Here is a 15,095-nt window from a genome sequence, read left to right on the forward strand (position 1 = left end):
ATACGTTTCTTTTTACCTTTGATTTTTAGTTAGCAAATAAGTGGATTGTATTTTGTATTTTATTTTCCGGGGTGTAATTTTGGAGAGGTTAGCCGTGTCACATCCCTTGTGCTTTACAAACTCTAGTTCTTACACATTGAGGACAATATGTACCTAAAGTGTGGGGATGGGGGAGTAGTAAAAATTTTCGATTTTGACCCGTTCATTTAAATACTACACATTGAAGACAATGTTTACCTCAAGTGTGGGGATGGGAGAAAATTTCAAAAATTTTTCAAAAATGTCTTGTTTTCAAAGCAATCTCAAAAGCACAAGTAACCAAGTCAACGAGGGATGTCACAAACCATTTGGTCTTTTGTCATGGTCAAGTTCAAATTAATAAGCATATCGGGTATTTAGTGGGTGGTTATTTGAGAATAATTCACCTAAAGAACTAGCAATGTATGCATATCACATATCATACCCTTATACGTGAGGTTTGAGCCCTTTATACATCATAGATTCACATTTACATGTTTCTTTGTTGAGTGGGCCATTAGTCGCGTATTGTAGAACTTGCAACTTTTGATACATTCGAGACTATAGACCGAATATAAGCACGAGAATGATTAAGGCATTAGGTAAACTTTTTTCCTTTTAAACCATTTATCCATCCTTACCCAAACAAGTCCCCTAGTCGCCCAATTTGAGCCTAAACCTTTCGTTTGATCACCCACTTAGCCCATAAACATAAGCCTTTTCTTTTTAAAACACGTGTGATGAAAATTAGATTATAGGAAATTAAGTTTGTATAGTTGTGATTCATAAAAAAAAAAAAAAATTCAGAAAATGTTGCGAAAAAGAATGAAAAAGCAGTGAGAAAAACACAAAAAGATGTGCTAGTAGTTTGTTGAATAAAAGGCGGAAGTTTTCGCCCATTTTGGATGTTTATAGTTTGCTTTTGTTTAGGATAGTCTTTTGTAATAAAATTCGAATTTTTCATCACCATACCCACTTAAAAATATCCTATTCCTACCCTTCGCCTAGCCCCGTTACAACCCTTCAAAGACCTTTTGACTTGTGCTTAGTATTTGTGTTCGATAGTGGAGAATGATTGAGTTGCAAGCCTATGCGGGTACGTGTTCTATTTGGTTTTGAGCGATTAATTGTTGAAAAGCTAATACATTACACATGTTAGCAAACTTTAAGCCGAGTGGAGAGCACATTGTGAGGGATATGCATGATTTGTTAGTTTTACGGGCGAGTTAATCTTGGGTAACCATTTGTGTATCTAAAGCACGTCACCGCTAAATACATTGAATATTGTAAAGAGTTTGAACTTTTGTATGACATTAGACCTTAACCTTTGTCTCAGGAATGGGATGTATGTTCGTTGTTCGACCCACGTGAAAGTGAAAAATAGATTTGCTTGGGGACAAGCAAAAGACAAGTGTGGGGATGTGATACGCGGTTGGAAACCGGTGCTTGTTATTGTTTAACTTAACGTTTTTTCGTAAGTTTTAGTTTCGAATAGCCTACTTTTAATCAAGAATGTGTTTTGCAGGATTGATGGAGTTTAAGGAGCTTTTCGGGAGCTTTACAGGTCATCGGGTCGAAAACCGGAGTACCGGGATGCGTTACGGATCAACCGGAAGTGCAAGGAGCCAAAAATGGAAAATTGGTTTTTAGGGAGCCGTCGGCGACGGGGTATAGGCCGTCGGCGACGCCCCCTGGATAACCCCGTATGCTGAAATGCCCGTATCCAGGTGGTTAAGCCGTCGGAACAAAATGAAAAATCCAAGGCCCGTCGCCGACGGGTTGAGGGCCGTCGGCGACGGCCTGTCAAAAACAGAAACGGGATTGTGGCCATTTGGGGTTTTATTTCGATTCTTATTGGTGCTAGCTCCTTCAATTCGGGAGTTACACTTAATTTTGAGTTTGAAAGACATTCTTGGAGCCATTATTCACCCACCTTTCACTACCACTTCATCTCGAATCAAGAATCCATCCTCTCAACAACCCGAATTCTCATCCAAATCAAAACCCTAGTTCATCACCATTACAACCATTCAACCCATTCATCACCACCAACCATTCCAAACCCTAACCATTCCATCATCCATCTTCAAGTCCTAAGATGATCCAATTCAAGTTCCGTGCATCCGTTGATCGTGCCATTTACACCATGAGCGGCTAATTCCTCGGAGGTTTCACCCCGGTGTAGGTTAATTGTAAGTCTAGGGTTTGAACAATGTTTTAGTTTGGTTTTGTGACAACTTGATTTGTATTTGAATTGATTGACAATTGTCTTGCATTTGAACTATATTTGTGAATTGTCGAGTGAGTTATGAAATTTGACTTTGCGAAATAAGTTTGTGCAATTATGCCTTGTCATTCAAAAGGTTTTATTTGTCCGAAGTAACGAAGTGCATTGTAGTCCGTGTATGCGTTGATAACAATTGGCACCTAAGCTTTGATGATAGAAATCCGTTAATAACATATTCAAGTGAATTAAATCTAAAACGTGTAAGAACCCTAGGATTGCAATAACCGAACCGGGTGTGAACCTTGTTTTCTCTATCTTGTCAAAACCTTTATTTACATTATTGCAATTGCTCGTTTTTTTTAGTAGTTATAATTTATATCTTCCAATCAAACAAAAATACAAAAACATATCTTAGCAAGCTTCATAAACGTGACATTTTCTGCATTTCATTCAAAGTCCATTCGCAAACCACATACTCTTCGTGGTTCGACCCCTTGCTACCACTAGCTATTTGTTAAGGGTAATTAGGGTATATAAATATTATCTTTGACCGGAGCGCGACTCTCCGATCAATTAACAAGCCGTCGAAGCGCAATGCTGTTATCTTAGAATGGAAGAGACAGTTTGGTTGTAATCCTGGAAGAATAAGTGTGAGACAAGTGATTGACAAAATGAAGTTACAGAAAGACGGTAGAAAGTTTTTTAAACTGAACTTCCTTGTGGTGTTCAACACAATAATGGGCGAGATAACAAAAAGTACCGCCGTCAATTTGAGATTCCTAACCTCAGTTAGAGATGAAACAGTGATAGCTAACATGGATTGGTGTAGCTACATCATAACATGTTTGAAAAGGACTAAGGAAAAATGGAATGGTAAAGAGTCGTACAATGGGCCGTTGACTTTCCTTGCGGTATGTCCATATATTATGAAAGGCAAACGTTATATATCTTGAACATGGGAGGCTTTGATGGTGTGCGGGGAGGACCTCCGCACAAGGCCCTCGATTTCGAGGGGCATGAAATTTAAAAAAAAATCCGATACGTATATGCTATTTTTTTTAAAATAGTAAACACATACCACTTCTAATATAGGCACATTTACAAATCATCTTTTATGGTTTAGAATTTAGCCCAAATTGGAATTAGCTTTATTGAACCCAATACTAATTTGATCTTTTTTAAATAATAACAAAACATAACGGAAGGACACATTTTTTCAAGCTCGAACAGGGTATATGAATTCTCAGAGACGCCTCTGCCTCTGATCTTGAATTGTTTATTAATGTTACATTCTCTAAACAGGTGTTATACGCACACGACCAACTGCTAAGACATACACCAGCTAAGGCGAAAACTCCAGCTATAAAATATTTTACAACTAAGTCATTGCTGGAACTTAACTCGTTACTTAGCGAGCATGCGCACCCTTGTAACAAGCAGGTAAATCATAGGATTTGTTGAATATGGGTACACTGATTTACCCATATACAGATCGTTTGCTATATCAGACACTCACCGTGAACACGTGAGAATACAATTACAACAGCAGGAGAAAAGTAAACTACAAGAAACAAAATTTAAATCAAACGCATGGGTTACAATGACATACCCAAGAAATTTTGAAATCCTCAGTTTAATATTTCAAATCTATAAATTGTACTTTTGTATGTAGACTAATGATGAGGATGCGGATGAAGATGAGAATGATGATAATGAAGCTGAAGATGATGATGATGATGATGATAATGAGGATGAAGAAGATGATGATGATAATGAGGATGAAGATGAAGATGATGATAATGATAATGAGGATGAATATGAAAATGAAGATGAAGATGACAATGAAGATGATGATAATGAGGATGAAGATGAAGATGATGATAATGACGATGAATATGAAAATGAAGATGAAGATGACGATGAAGATGATGATAATGAGGATGAAGATGATGATGAGGAAGATTATGATGATGGTGATGACGACGATGTAGTACTCTTAGACCCCAAGCAGTTACAATGTGAGCCGGTTGAAAATGTGTCTCCTGTGTCGAATTCTGTATGTATTCTCTCTACTTCTCTCTTATGTTATATATCCGTATGATTAATAGTAGAAAAAGGACATTTAGGCCCAAATGGACAAAACTTGATGAAATTTGGCTAGTTTAGTCTTTTGAGTGAACTAATGCTTCCAGACAGGCTTGAATAAAGGAAGTGCTTAATAGTTTGCATGTCAAATTGTGTTTGGTCACAGGGGCGTAGCTTTCAAGGGGCCGGGGGCGCCCGACCCCCTGAACTTTTCGCTCAGTAGTGTTATGTATGTACGTTTCGTATAGAATTTTTTAGGCATATACGTTTTCGACCCCCCGGTTTTATAAAAAGAAAATTAACTCGTATAGAATTTTAAGGTCCGGTGATTTCTGACCCCCCGGTTGAAATTTTCAAGCTTCGCCACTGTTGGGTCGGGTCAGGTTGTGTTAGCCTTTGTTATTTCTCTTACATTTTTAAGTTAGGACAGTTTTTTGGTGCTACAATGAACTAATATTAAGTAGTAAACTCTAAAACTGCATTTGATATATTGGTTACCGCGGAATCTAAAGAATATAGAAAAACTTACATGTCAACACAACTGGTATGACCCATTACCCGACTTGCTCGTTTTGGTCACCTCTAATATGTATCTTTTTATTGCATAGCCGGAAAAGTTCTCATCTACTCAAACTGACATAGTTTGTGTCCAAGGCTACAAAGTGAAGCGAAGCACTGCAACAATTCTTAAAGCCATTTTCAAGAAACACGGAGACATTGCAGCTGATTGTGTATTCAAAACAGATTCTGTGAGATCATCAATCCTTGAGGTTGTTTGTGAAGTTGTCAGGCGGATTCAAACGGATGATGTTATTGAAATAGGGGAAGATATAGAGCGCCAATTGTCGGATGCTGAAGCCGCCAACATTAATGTGTCGTGGATTCGAGCACACTTTGAGGCTTCTCACAAAAGGAAGGAGGCCCAAATGCTTATGCAAACAAAAACAAACATCACACTGGTAAAGAAACCCGCCCTGATGGATCTAGTAATGAGATATGAAAAGCTTATGGCTGCCTATAAACAGTTTGAAGAGGCTGACAGGTGCATGCAAGTACTCCATCTTGTTGAAAAGAAGCTAAATAATAACATTTTGGAATCTAAAGATGAAAATGGCGTGTGGGTTAAGCAACCCATTTTATAACTAAGTCGTTTAATAGATGGAAGGTTGTTAGCGGGCATAATATTATAACCGCTGCTATGAAAACACCTTACGTTTTGTCACACGAGGCGGGGCTCGCTTTTTGGAACACAATGGTTAAGTTTTTGTATAGCCTTTCATGAAAATACTTGGGCTTAGCTTTTTGACATGCTCCTTTTGATATGCTACTTAAGACCACAAGATAACTAGTTTGACTACACAAGGCAATCACACTGACACAAGGACCAGCAGATCCATCTTTCTGAATTCATAAAACTTCATCATGTATATATTTGTCATAGAAGTGAACCCGAAAACAATGATTTTAATTAAATTGGTTAAACACGTAAACTCGACATGATGTCTCTTTCTTCTTCTTCTTCACTCAGTGAACCATGATATTAAACTATGTTAATTTTTGTTACTCATGATACGTTAATGGTTTTGATTTTCTATGAATTGTATAAGATGAAGTGAGAATGTTGAGTAAAGATGTTATGTATTAAACTTTTTGTCATGATTTTAAAGTGAGGGTTTGTAAATATGTACAAGTTTAATCCATCAAGTGATGTGGATAGAAGTATGATTAGTGATCGACTAGAGTGTAAGCTATGGTTCGCGACAGACCTACAAATCACATCATATTACTAATTTCTGTAATTTTTGTTTTCTAGATATAGTATACCGTTCTCTATTGATTTTTATTTCAATCGTGTCTTAAGTGTATCAATTTGAACGAACTAAAACATAAATCAACAACCCTAATTAGTTTACGATGCATGTTAAGAATACATGGAATATTTAAATTCATGAAGTGATGTTGATAAAAGTAGCGTGTGTGTAGTGATTAGCTAGAGTGGTTGGGACAAGGTGACTAGGTGTAGTGTTAGCCCTGGTCAATGACAAACCTACTAATTGCCTCATATGATTGCACCAATGCCTTATTTGTAAAGGAGTTTATGGTGTATAATTCTGAATGCCTTTGATTGATAAAGAATACCCTTTAAATAGGGGAATGATACAACAGAATTCTGGGAAAATAAGGAAACCAAATCATGCCAGTTGTTACACCAAAACAGTTACAAATATTAAACAATAATCACAATATATCAGCCAATATAATCGGCTGAATATATGCATGCTAAGACACCCCCTCAGTTTGAGCGGGCGGAGGACAGACGCTCAAGCTGGATCGAAAGGACTAGAACAGCTGTCGTGGGAGCCCTTTGGTAAAAATATCCGCATATTGCAATGAAGAAGGCACATGAAGAACCCAGATATGACCTACACGAACTTTATCTCGAACAAAGTGTATGTCTATCTCGATGTGCTTCGTCCTCTGATGCTGAACTGGATTATTGGATAGATACACTGCAGAGACGTTGTCACAGTAAACAACCGAGGCATGCTGAAGAGGAGTATGTAACTCGAGCATAAGGTTTCGCAGCCAGGTTGCTTCAGCCACTGCATTAGCAACACCCCTGTATTCGGCTTCTACACTGGAACGTGAAACTGTGGGTTGCCTTTTGGAGGACCAAGAGATCAAGTTATCACCAAGAAAAACACAGTATCCTGATGTGGAACGCCGAGAGTCCGAGCAACCACCCCAGTCAGCATCAAAGTAAGCTATCAAAGAACACGAAGCAGACTTTATGATACGTATACCATAATCAATGGTGCCCTGGATATATCGGATGATTCTTTTCATAAAAGCAAAATGAGGATCCCGAGGTTCATGCATAAATAGACACACCTGCTGAACGGCATAAGAAATATCGGGTCGGGTAAAGGTGAGGTACTGTAGGGCCCCTACAAGACTCCTATACAAGGTGGGATCAGAAAACAAAGGACCATCTGTATCGCTGAGTTTAGACGAAAGATCCACCGGGGTGGTACATGGTTTGCATGCAGACATAGAAGCCCGGGCAATGATATCTTTAGCATATTGTGCCTGTGAGAGAAAGATACCATGAGACTGTTGGGAGACTTGAATTCCCAAGAAGTGATACAGGCGACACAAATCAGTCATAGCAAACTCTTTTGATAAGGTTGCAATGATGTTAATGCAGAAGTGTGTTATTGGAGGCTGTAATTACTATGTCATCCACATACAATAGCAAATAGGCAATGTTGGATGAATCCCGGTTGTAAACAAACAAAGAGTTGTCGCATGCACTGCTACGAAAGCCATGAGAAGTAATGTAAATAGCAAATCGAGTGTACCACGCCCGAGGAGCCTGCTTGAGCCCATAAAGGGACTTCTTCAAACGACACACAAATGAGGAGCTTGTTTGTCATAAAATCCCGGAGGTTGATGCATGAACACAGTTTCTTTGAGTTCCCCATGTAGGAACGCATTTTTCACGTCCAAATGATGAATAGGCCATGACCGGGAGACTGCAAGAGATAAAACTGTACGAATGGTTGCCGGTTTAACAACCGAGCTAAATGTGTCTTCGCAGTCAATGCCCACTGTCTGGGAATTCCCATTTACGACTAACCTGGCCTTGTAGCGTTCCAATGTACCATCAGCTTTGAACTTGTGGCGGAAAAGCCACATGCAGCGTATGACCGGTCGATCTTGAGGGCGTGGAACCAATTCCCACGTGTCATTAACCTGTAAGGCAGTAAATTCGGCTTGCATAGCATTTAACCAATTAGGATCTGATAGGGCCTTGGCATATGTGGTAGGTATAGGGGAAATGGTAGTAGTGGTGGTGAAGGCCGATGGAGTAGTGGATCGAGCCTTAGATCGAGTGGTCATAGGGTGTGAATTGGCTGAAGGAGCAGGGTTAGCCAGCTGTGGAATGGGCTGGGTAGTGGACTGGTTACCCGGGTAGTGCTGGGAAGTGTTTCGTGCTGGTTGGTATGGGTCGGCTGCTGTAGGGTTGTGGGACTGTGGGGCCACAGGTTGTTGGGCTGGCTGCTGTTGGGTTGTGGGAGGTCTGGGACGGCGACTGTAGGTGAACGGGAAAGGGGCCGTGACAGACGGCTTTTGAACAGGTCGAGTTAAAGTAAAACCCGGGGGGATGGGGTCATCTAAAAAATTATAAGTGGTGGGGTTTTGAGGAATCGTGTAGGGGAACACGTGTTCATCAAAAGTCACATGGCGAGAGATGTGCACTTTGCCAGTGGTCAGGTCAAAACAACGGCACCCTCGAAAGTCGGGTGGGTACCCAAGAAAGATGCAATGAATGGCTCGTGCATGCAACTTATGTGGTTGGGTGGCTGAGGTGTTAGGATAACAAGCACACCCGAAAACCCGTAGGTGTTCATACTCGGGATGGCGAAGGTAAAGGGCAAAGTTAGGAGTATAAAAGTTTAGGCGTTTTGTGGGTAAGATATTATGCAAGTACACGGCTGTGTGTAAGGCTTCCACCCAAAAGGGCGGGGGAAGATTGGCATGAATTAGCAGAGGACGAATGATGTCATTGAGGCGACGAATCATTCGTTCTGCCCGGTCATTTTGGGATGAGGTTTGGGGGCAAGCAAACCGAAACAGGAGGCCATGTTGGTCTGCAAAGTTTTAAAGGCCTTGTTGTCAAATTCGCCCCCAAGGTCACATTGAAAAGTTTTAATTTTTCGATGAAATTGTGTTTCAATTAACCGGTGAAATTTAGCAAAAGTGGGAAAAGTGTCAGACTTGTATTTAAGTGGGTATGCCCACACGAAGTGTGAAAAGTTATCTATGAGAACCATATAGTATTTGTACCCCGTTTTACTCGTGATTGGAGATGTCCACAAGTCGCAGTGAATTATATCTAAAGGTGCAAAGGTGAAAGTATTAGAAGCATGAAAAGGTAATCGTTTACTATTTGAAATTTGACAAGAATTGCAAAGATTTGAGTTGGAACTCTTATTACATTGAAGATTGAAATTACGACTTAAAAGTTCTAAAACTTGAGTTCCTGGGTGACCCAAACGATCGTGCCAAGGAAGACTTGTGGAAGCAATAAATGTGGCTTGGGGAGGTAATTGCGGCTGAGTAAACGGATAGAGATTTCCAGTGCTGTTGTGACGGGACAGCAGCTTCTTAGTTTTAAGATCCTTCAAGGAAAAGCCAAAAGGGTCAAATTCAACAGAAACTTGATTATCACGAGTAAAACGTCTGACTGAAATAAGATTTTTGATAATATGTGGGCTGTAAAGGACATTGGGCAGGACATATGTGCGGTTGGGGAGGGAGTGAAAACCCGTACCAGATCCATGTATTGGTAAAAATTGCCATTGCCCACCAATAATTTACTACAAACAGGAGACTTATGTGGGATAAGAATTTTACCTTGTTCATGTGTGACGTGAGACTCAGCCCCGGAGTCGAAGACATCTGAAGCCCAAGAGGAAGAAGGCTGGTTCATCTGCATATTGTTGAAAGCTACACTGAGATCAGAAGGACTCAAGGCATTGTACACCCCCTGAGGTGAAGGGCTAAAACCACCGAATTGTTGCTGAGGAACGGCGGAAAAATGAGCCTGTGATGGTGCTGTTTGCTGCTGACCGGTGCTGGAATTGGGTCGCCACTGCTGCTGGGTCGGATAGGGGCAAGGTGGAGGTGTCCACTAGGCCCAGTTTGGATACCCAGGCTGCTGAGAGAAGCCGGAATGCTGCTGCTGTTGACCGGACCAGTTCTGTTTGTTGCTGCTGCCGCGTCCCCTGCCACCACGCCGGTTCCAGGACCCACGTCCCCGGCCTCTACCACGAGTGGAAGAGGAGTTGGGGTCTGAAGAGGGAGTTTGCTGGTTGTTTTGAGGGGTGGTTTGAGAGGATGTGGCGGCTAAAACAGTGGAATGAGAGTCTTTTTGGGCGTCTAAACGCAGAATTTCATCTTGTAGCATACTAACGGCTTGATCCCAATCAACACCATTCTGATTTATAAGGGCTGCAGTAGTGTTGAACTCGGCTGGGAGACCCCTTACCAGTTGAAGAACAAGACGGGATTCGGTCACAGGAACATCGACATCGGCCAGTTGGTTTGCAAGGTCAGTCAATTGCTGACAATAGGCTTCAACGGAGGAGCAAGCCGACAAAGACAAATTACAGAACTTTGTTTCCAATGATGCAGCACGTGCCTTCTTGTTGCTGAGATATATCTTCTCAAGTTTGGACCACGCAGCATGAGCTGTAGCAGTGCTGCTATCCATGACTCGTTTAAGAAGGGCATCGGAGAGCGTGCTGAATATCCATTGAAGGACAAGCGCATCGATTTCTTTCCAGGCCTCATATTCAGCAGATGAGGATGCCGGAGGGGCAGTACTATCAATATGATCCATCACCTTGTAGGCGACAGCATGTAAGCGAAACAGCCTAATCCATTGAGAATACGTGACATTAGTACGGTCTAGGGTTCGGATCTTACTCTGTATATTTGTGACAGAGTATGAGTATGCAGGATGTAAAGATTGAGGCTTTGGGGGCTGTTCGACAGCATCTTTATTCATCGTGATGACTGGTCGGACGTATCCGAATAGAAAAAAAAAAACAAAGGAAGGCGGCGGAAGGTTGAAAGAAGGATATCAGAATTGCTCTGATACCATAAAGGAGTTTATGGTGTATAATTCTGAATGCCTTTAATTGATAAAGAATACCCTTTAAATTGGGGAATGATACAACAGAATTCTGGGAAAATAAGGAAACCAAATCATGCCAGCTGTTACACCAAAACAGTTACAAATATTAAACAAGAATCACAATATATCAGCCAATATAATCGGCTGAATATATGCATGCTAAGAATTTGAAGTTTTTTTTTTAATTTTTTATTTTTAAGAATGAAGTCCCTTTCTTTATTAGTTGAAACGTGTTATGAATTTAAATCGAGATAGATTTTAAACGTGCAACAAGCTGCGCCGCTACCCCTTTTTGAATAGCAAAAGTAAGTATTTTAAAAACTACGTCCATAGATCTCGGGGTCATAACATTACTATCCATGACCATTTGAACTCCACTAAGTAGGTCCACAACCTCTAGCGCCAAGATACCAAAAGTATCAAAAGCAATGTAACGTTCTAAAAGTTTCTAAAACCTTATAACTCAACAGTTGGTGCTTTTTACCACTAGGCAGTTTTTCGGGTTGAAACGTGGTGGCTTGAAGTTAACAAGAGTGATGATTGTTAAATGGGATATGATGCAGCGAGGATAAACGGGAATGGAAAAAATGGCCATTCATTGATCGTTCAAGTTGCTCAAGTGGGGTTGGGACACCGAAAACGATATTGTGTTTTTTACTTTTGTTTTGTTATTTAAAAAGACGAGTATATTATACATAATACAAAAACCCTATAAAAACCTTATGTCGCTGTTTATCTTTTCCATTTGTTGTCATTTGCATCAAAACCGATACATGCTACATGTATAATAATCCTTTTGTTTGAAAGTTATTAAGGATTAGCGGGTTACAACACAACACGTGTATTTAATGAATTTTAGTTCTTTTGCAATAAGGCTTTGGGGTATACTCTAACTTCATTGGTGTTAAACAAGTTAACATTTCTTCCAAACCACTCCCTTTCTATGTTAAAGGGGTGTTAAAACCTCATTTCGTTAACATGTTAACCTAGGTAAAAAAAGAATAAGAAATTAATGCTATCAATTATCAATGTTTAATTTAGCTAATAAGTTAATGAAATGGTATTGTTGTCATTTATTTTGTATTTAAAAAAATTATTTAGTACTATAACAATTAAAAAAAATGGTGGCTGAGGTTGAGTTAACAAAGTTAAACCATTTCCTTATGATGAGGTGGAGTAAAGAGGGAAAAAACGAATGATGTGGCGCTTATATGAAGTTAAGAAAGGTCAAGGTATACCTAATGGCCTAATAAAATATATCTCCTTAAAGATGATGAATAAATGAACGTTAACTAAAGGAACATAGATAAAAAAAAAAGTGATTTCGATTACTTGGATTTCATAACTTAACATTTTTTTGTTGTAAATATTGAGAATCAGAAAAATATATGAATATCTATGCACATCGACATATCGTTTTGGTTATGTTACAAGTTTATTTTTTTGAGTTTTTTTTCATTTGCTATAGCATGTGTCGGTATTTTGACCAACCAAACGAATTTCGCTTGTGTCCCGCAACAATGCGCGGGAAAATTTACTAGTTAATAATAATTTCACAAAAACTCATAAAATTTTTAACGTTAGTGAGTATCAACGACGACCAAAAATACAACATACCACCGTTTGAAATGTACTCTATTAAGACCGCAGGGAGTGGTGGTGTTGGTTGGGTCAGGGGAAGCCGGCCAACACTGGCTAGCCCACTCCGTAGCAGCGTTGGCTTGCGTTGTGTGTGTGTGTGTGTGGGGGGGGGGGTGTGACCTTACACTATGGCAAATCTGGTTCGTGATCATCCAACCTAAATAATAAACGAATTGAAAAATTAGGTGATATTATCAACAACTTAGTGAACAAATACACAGCTTTTAGAACAAGAGTCGGGCCCCATTTAAACCAATAGCCCAGAATATTAAATAAAACCCAATGGGCATCCAAACCGTAAGATATGAATGGGCTTCAACATAATAAATAAGCGCCCATGCACGCTTTCTTCTCAGCCGCAAACCGTCGTTGAGACAGACAGAAAGGTAGGGTTTTCGACAACTTATTTGCTTACATATTCTTTGATTCACTCTTGTTAGTTTTTGTTTCCATGATTCAGTGTTTATGTATACCTATAATCATTCACTGCCTGCTTATGTCTCAAAAGATATTAGGGTTTGATCTGATTATTGTTGTTGTTGTTGTTTAGGTTACATACGCAGCTTTGATTCTTGTTAGTTTTTGTTTTACTTCGGTGTTTATGTATACATAATCAATATAATTAGGTTACATACGCAGCTTTGATTCTTGTTAGTTAATTTTGTTATATATATAACTTTCCTCCAGATTTCTAAACCTATTTTTGGGCCCAATTAAAAAAAACACAGGCGGGGACGAACGAAAGAACGTTGCAATGTCTGATTTGAAAGGTCAAGACGTTGCAATGTCTGAATCGAAAGCTCAAGAGGACATGGACAAGGAGGCTTTTGAGCAATGGAAATTAAGGTGGCAAAAAAACTACACTACCCCTCGAGAGGAGATGTTTAGATTCGAAAGATTTCAAGAAAATCTCCGTCTAGAAGAGGCTAATTCTGGTAATTCGGGACCATCACAACCACCTTGGATGGCTTTGGACAGTGATGCGGCGGCCCTGCGTGAACTCGAGGAGTACCTGCTACTAGTTTGTAACCATTCCGGTGATGTATCTTCTTCTGATAGTGATACTGATAGCGAGGGGCGTGAGCTTAGAGCCAGTGGCTACCATAAGGTTTTCCTCCGAGAACAAAATGAGGATGGTACATTCCGCATGGACACTTTTTACTCGAACAATCCAACGCATCCAATTTCTGATGTGGGCGCCAGGTATTATAAAGGCCAAAGTAAGTTCCTCTCTCTCTCTGATTAGTTAATTGAAGCCTCCTAATTAATTAATGAATTATTGATACAACAACAAGATAGATGATTCAGTACTAATGGCTGCTGCTAAATGTTAGGTGGTCGTAAAAAAGATGATACCAAAGAGGAGGAGAAACGCCAAAAATCAGGCTGTGGAGGATGCTGCAGTGGCAGTGGAACCGGAACCTGAATCTGTGAGGGAATGGTTGTAGAAATGGGCAAGTTATTAAGTAGTGGGTAGTATTTATGTGAAGTCTTTCAATTGTAATGCTATATATATATATATATATATTTATGTGAACTTCTACTCTTGCGTTAGCTAACTATATTTGGTTCTTTCTAAATACCAATTTGGTTTGTATCATTATGGTTTACAGAAGCAACGGTTAGGACATCTTTACAAGTATAGTATTCTGTTATAGTCCCTAACCATGTTGTTGCGAATGAAAGTCTGATAATACGTTAGTAGAAGATATATAAAGCAACGTGTCACTTGAATCAATGCTGGCTGGGCTGAGAGGTTTGTTTTTGTTTTTTGTTTAACAAATTTTAAAGGGTATGCGTATTAAAGTGCCTATTGGCACACCGAACCCTAGCAAAATTAGGGTTTATATACGCTGCGTATTGACCTCTAAGCAGCGTATATAAAGGTCAGAAAATGTCTTTTATACCCTTGTGTTAAGGCTATACGAAGCCAAATACAAGGGTAGTTGTGTCATTTTTGTCTCATACGCTGCGTAGGGATCTATACGCAGCGTATACCAAGCTTCATTTTTGTATTTTTTTGTGTATTCTTTTGTTTATTTATAAAAAAAAGAAAATTATTTATAAAAAACAATATTATTGATAAATAATACAAATATAGATTATAAAAATTAAAAATAATACAAATATTATGAATTATAAAAATTAAAAAAGAAAATTATTTATAAAAAAACAATATTATTGGTAAATAATACAAATATAAATTATAAAAATTAAAAATAATACAAATATTATGAAATTATAAAAATTAAAAAAGAAAATTATTTATAAAAAAATATTATTGGTAAATAATACAAATATATCGTTTTGTTATCATTTAAATTCGTATTCCTTTGTTTATTTATAAAAAAAGAAAATTATTTATAAAAAAACAATATTATTGGTAAATAATACAAATATATTATATTGTTATCCTTT

At 38.9% G+C, this 15,095-nt stretch overlaps 2 protein-coding genes across 2 annotated transcripts; both read right to left on the reverse strand.

Moving 5' to 3' along the window:
* Positions 1–6,670: 6,670 nt before the first annotated feature.
* On the reverse strand, positions 6,671–7,498 carry LOC110885850 (uncharacterized mitochondrial protein AtMg00810-like). The gene has a single exon (XM_022133572.1). It carries the CDS (start codon positions 7,496–7,498, stop codon positions 6,671–6,673), a length of 828 nt encoding a protein of 275 aa, XP_021989264.1.
* A 2,745-nt stretch (positions 7,499–10,243) lies between these two features.
* LOC110885858 lies at positions 10,244–10,907 on the reverse strand. The gene is made up of 2 exons (XM_022133584.1): positions 10,386–10,907; positions 10,244–10,276 (listed from the first exon to the last, which is right to left on the reverse strand). The coding sequence occupies exons 1-2, from the start codon at positions 10,905–10,907 to the stop codon at positions 10,244–10,246; spliced, it is 555 nt and encodes a 184-aa protein (XP_021989276.1).
* Between the last annotated feature and the right edge of the window lie 4,188 nt (positions 10,908–15,095).

The sequence above is a fragment of the Helianthus annuus genome, chromosome 2, assembly GCF_002127325.2.
Source record: "Helianthus annuus cultivar XRQ/B chromosome 2, HanXRQr2.0-SUNRISE, whole genome shotgun sequence".
Classification (NCBI taxonomy): Eukaryota; Viridiplantae; Streptophyta; class Magnoliopsida; order Asterales; family Asteraceae; genus Helianthus; species Helianthus annuus.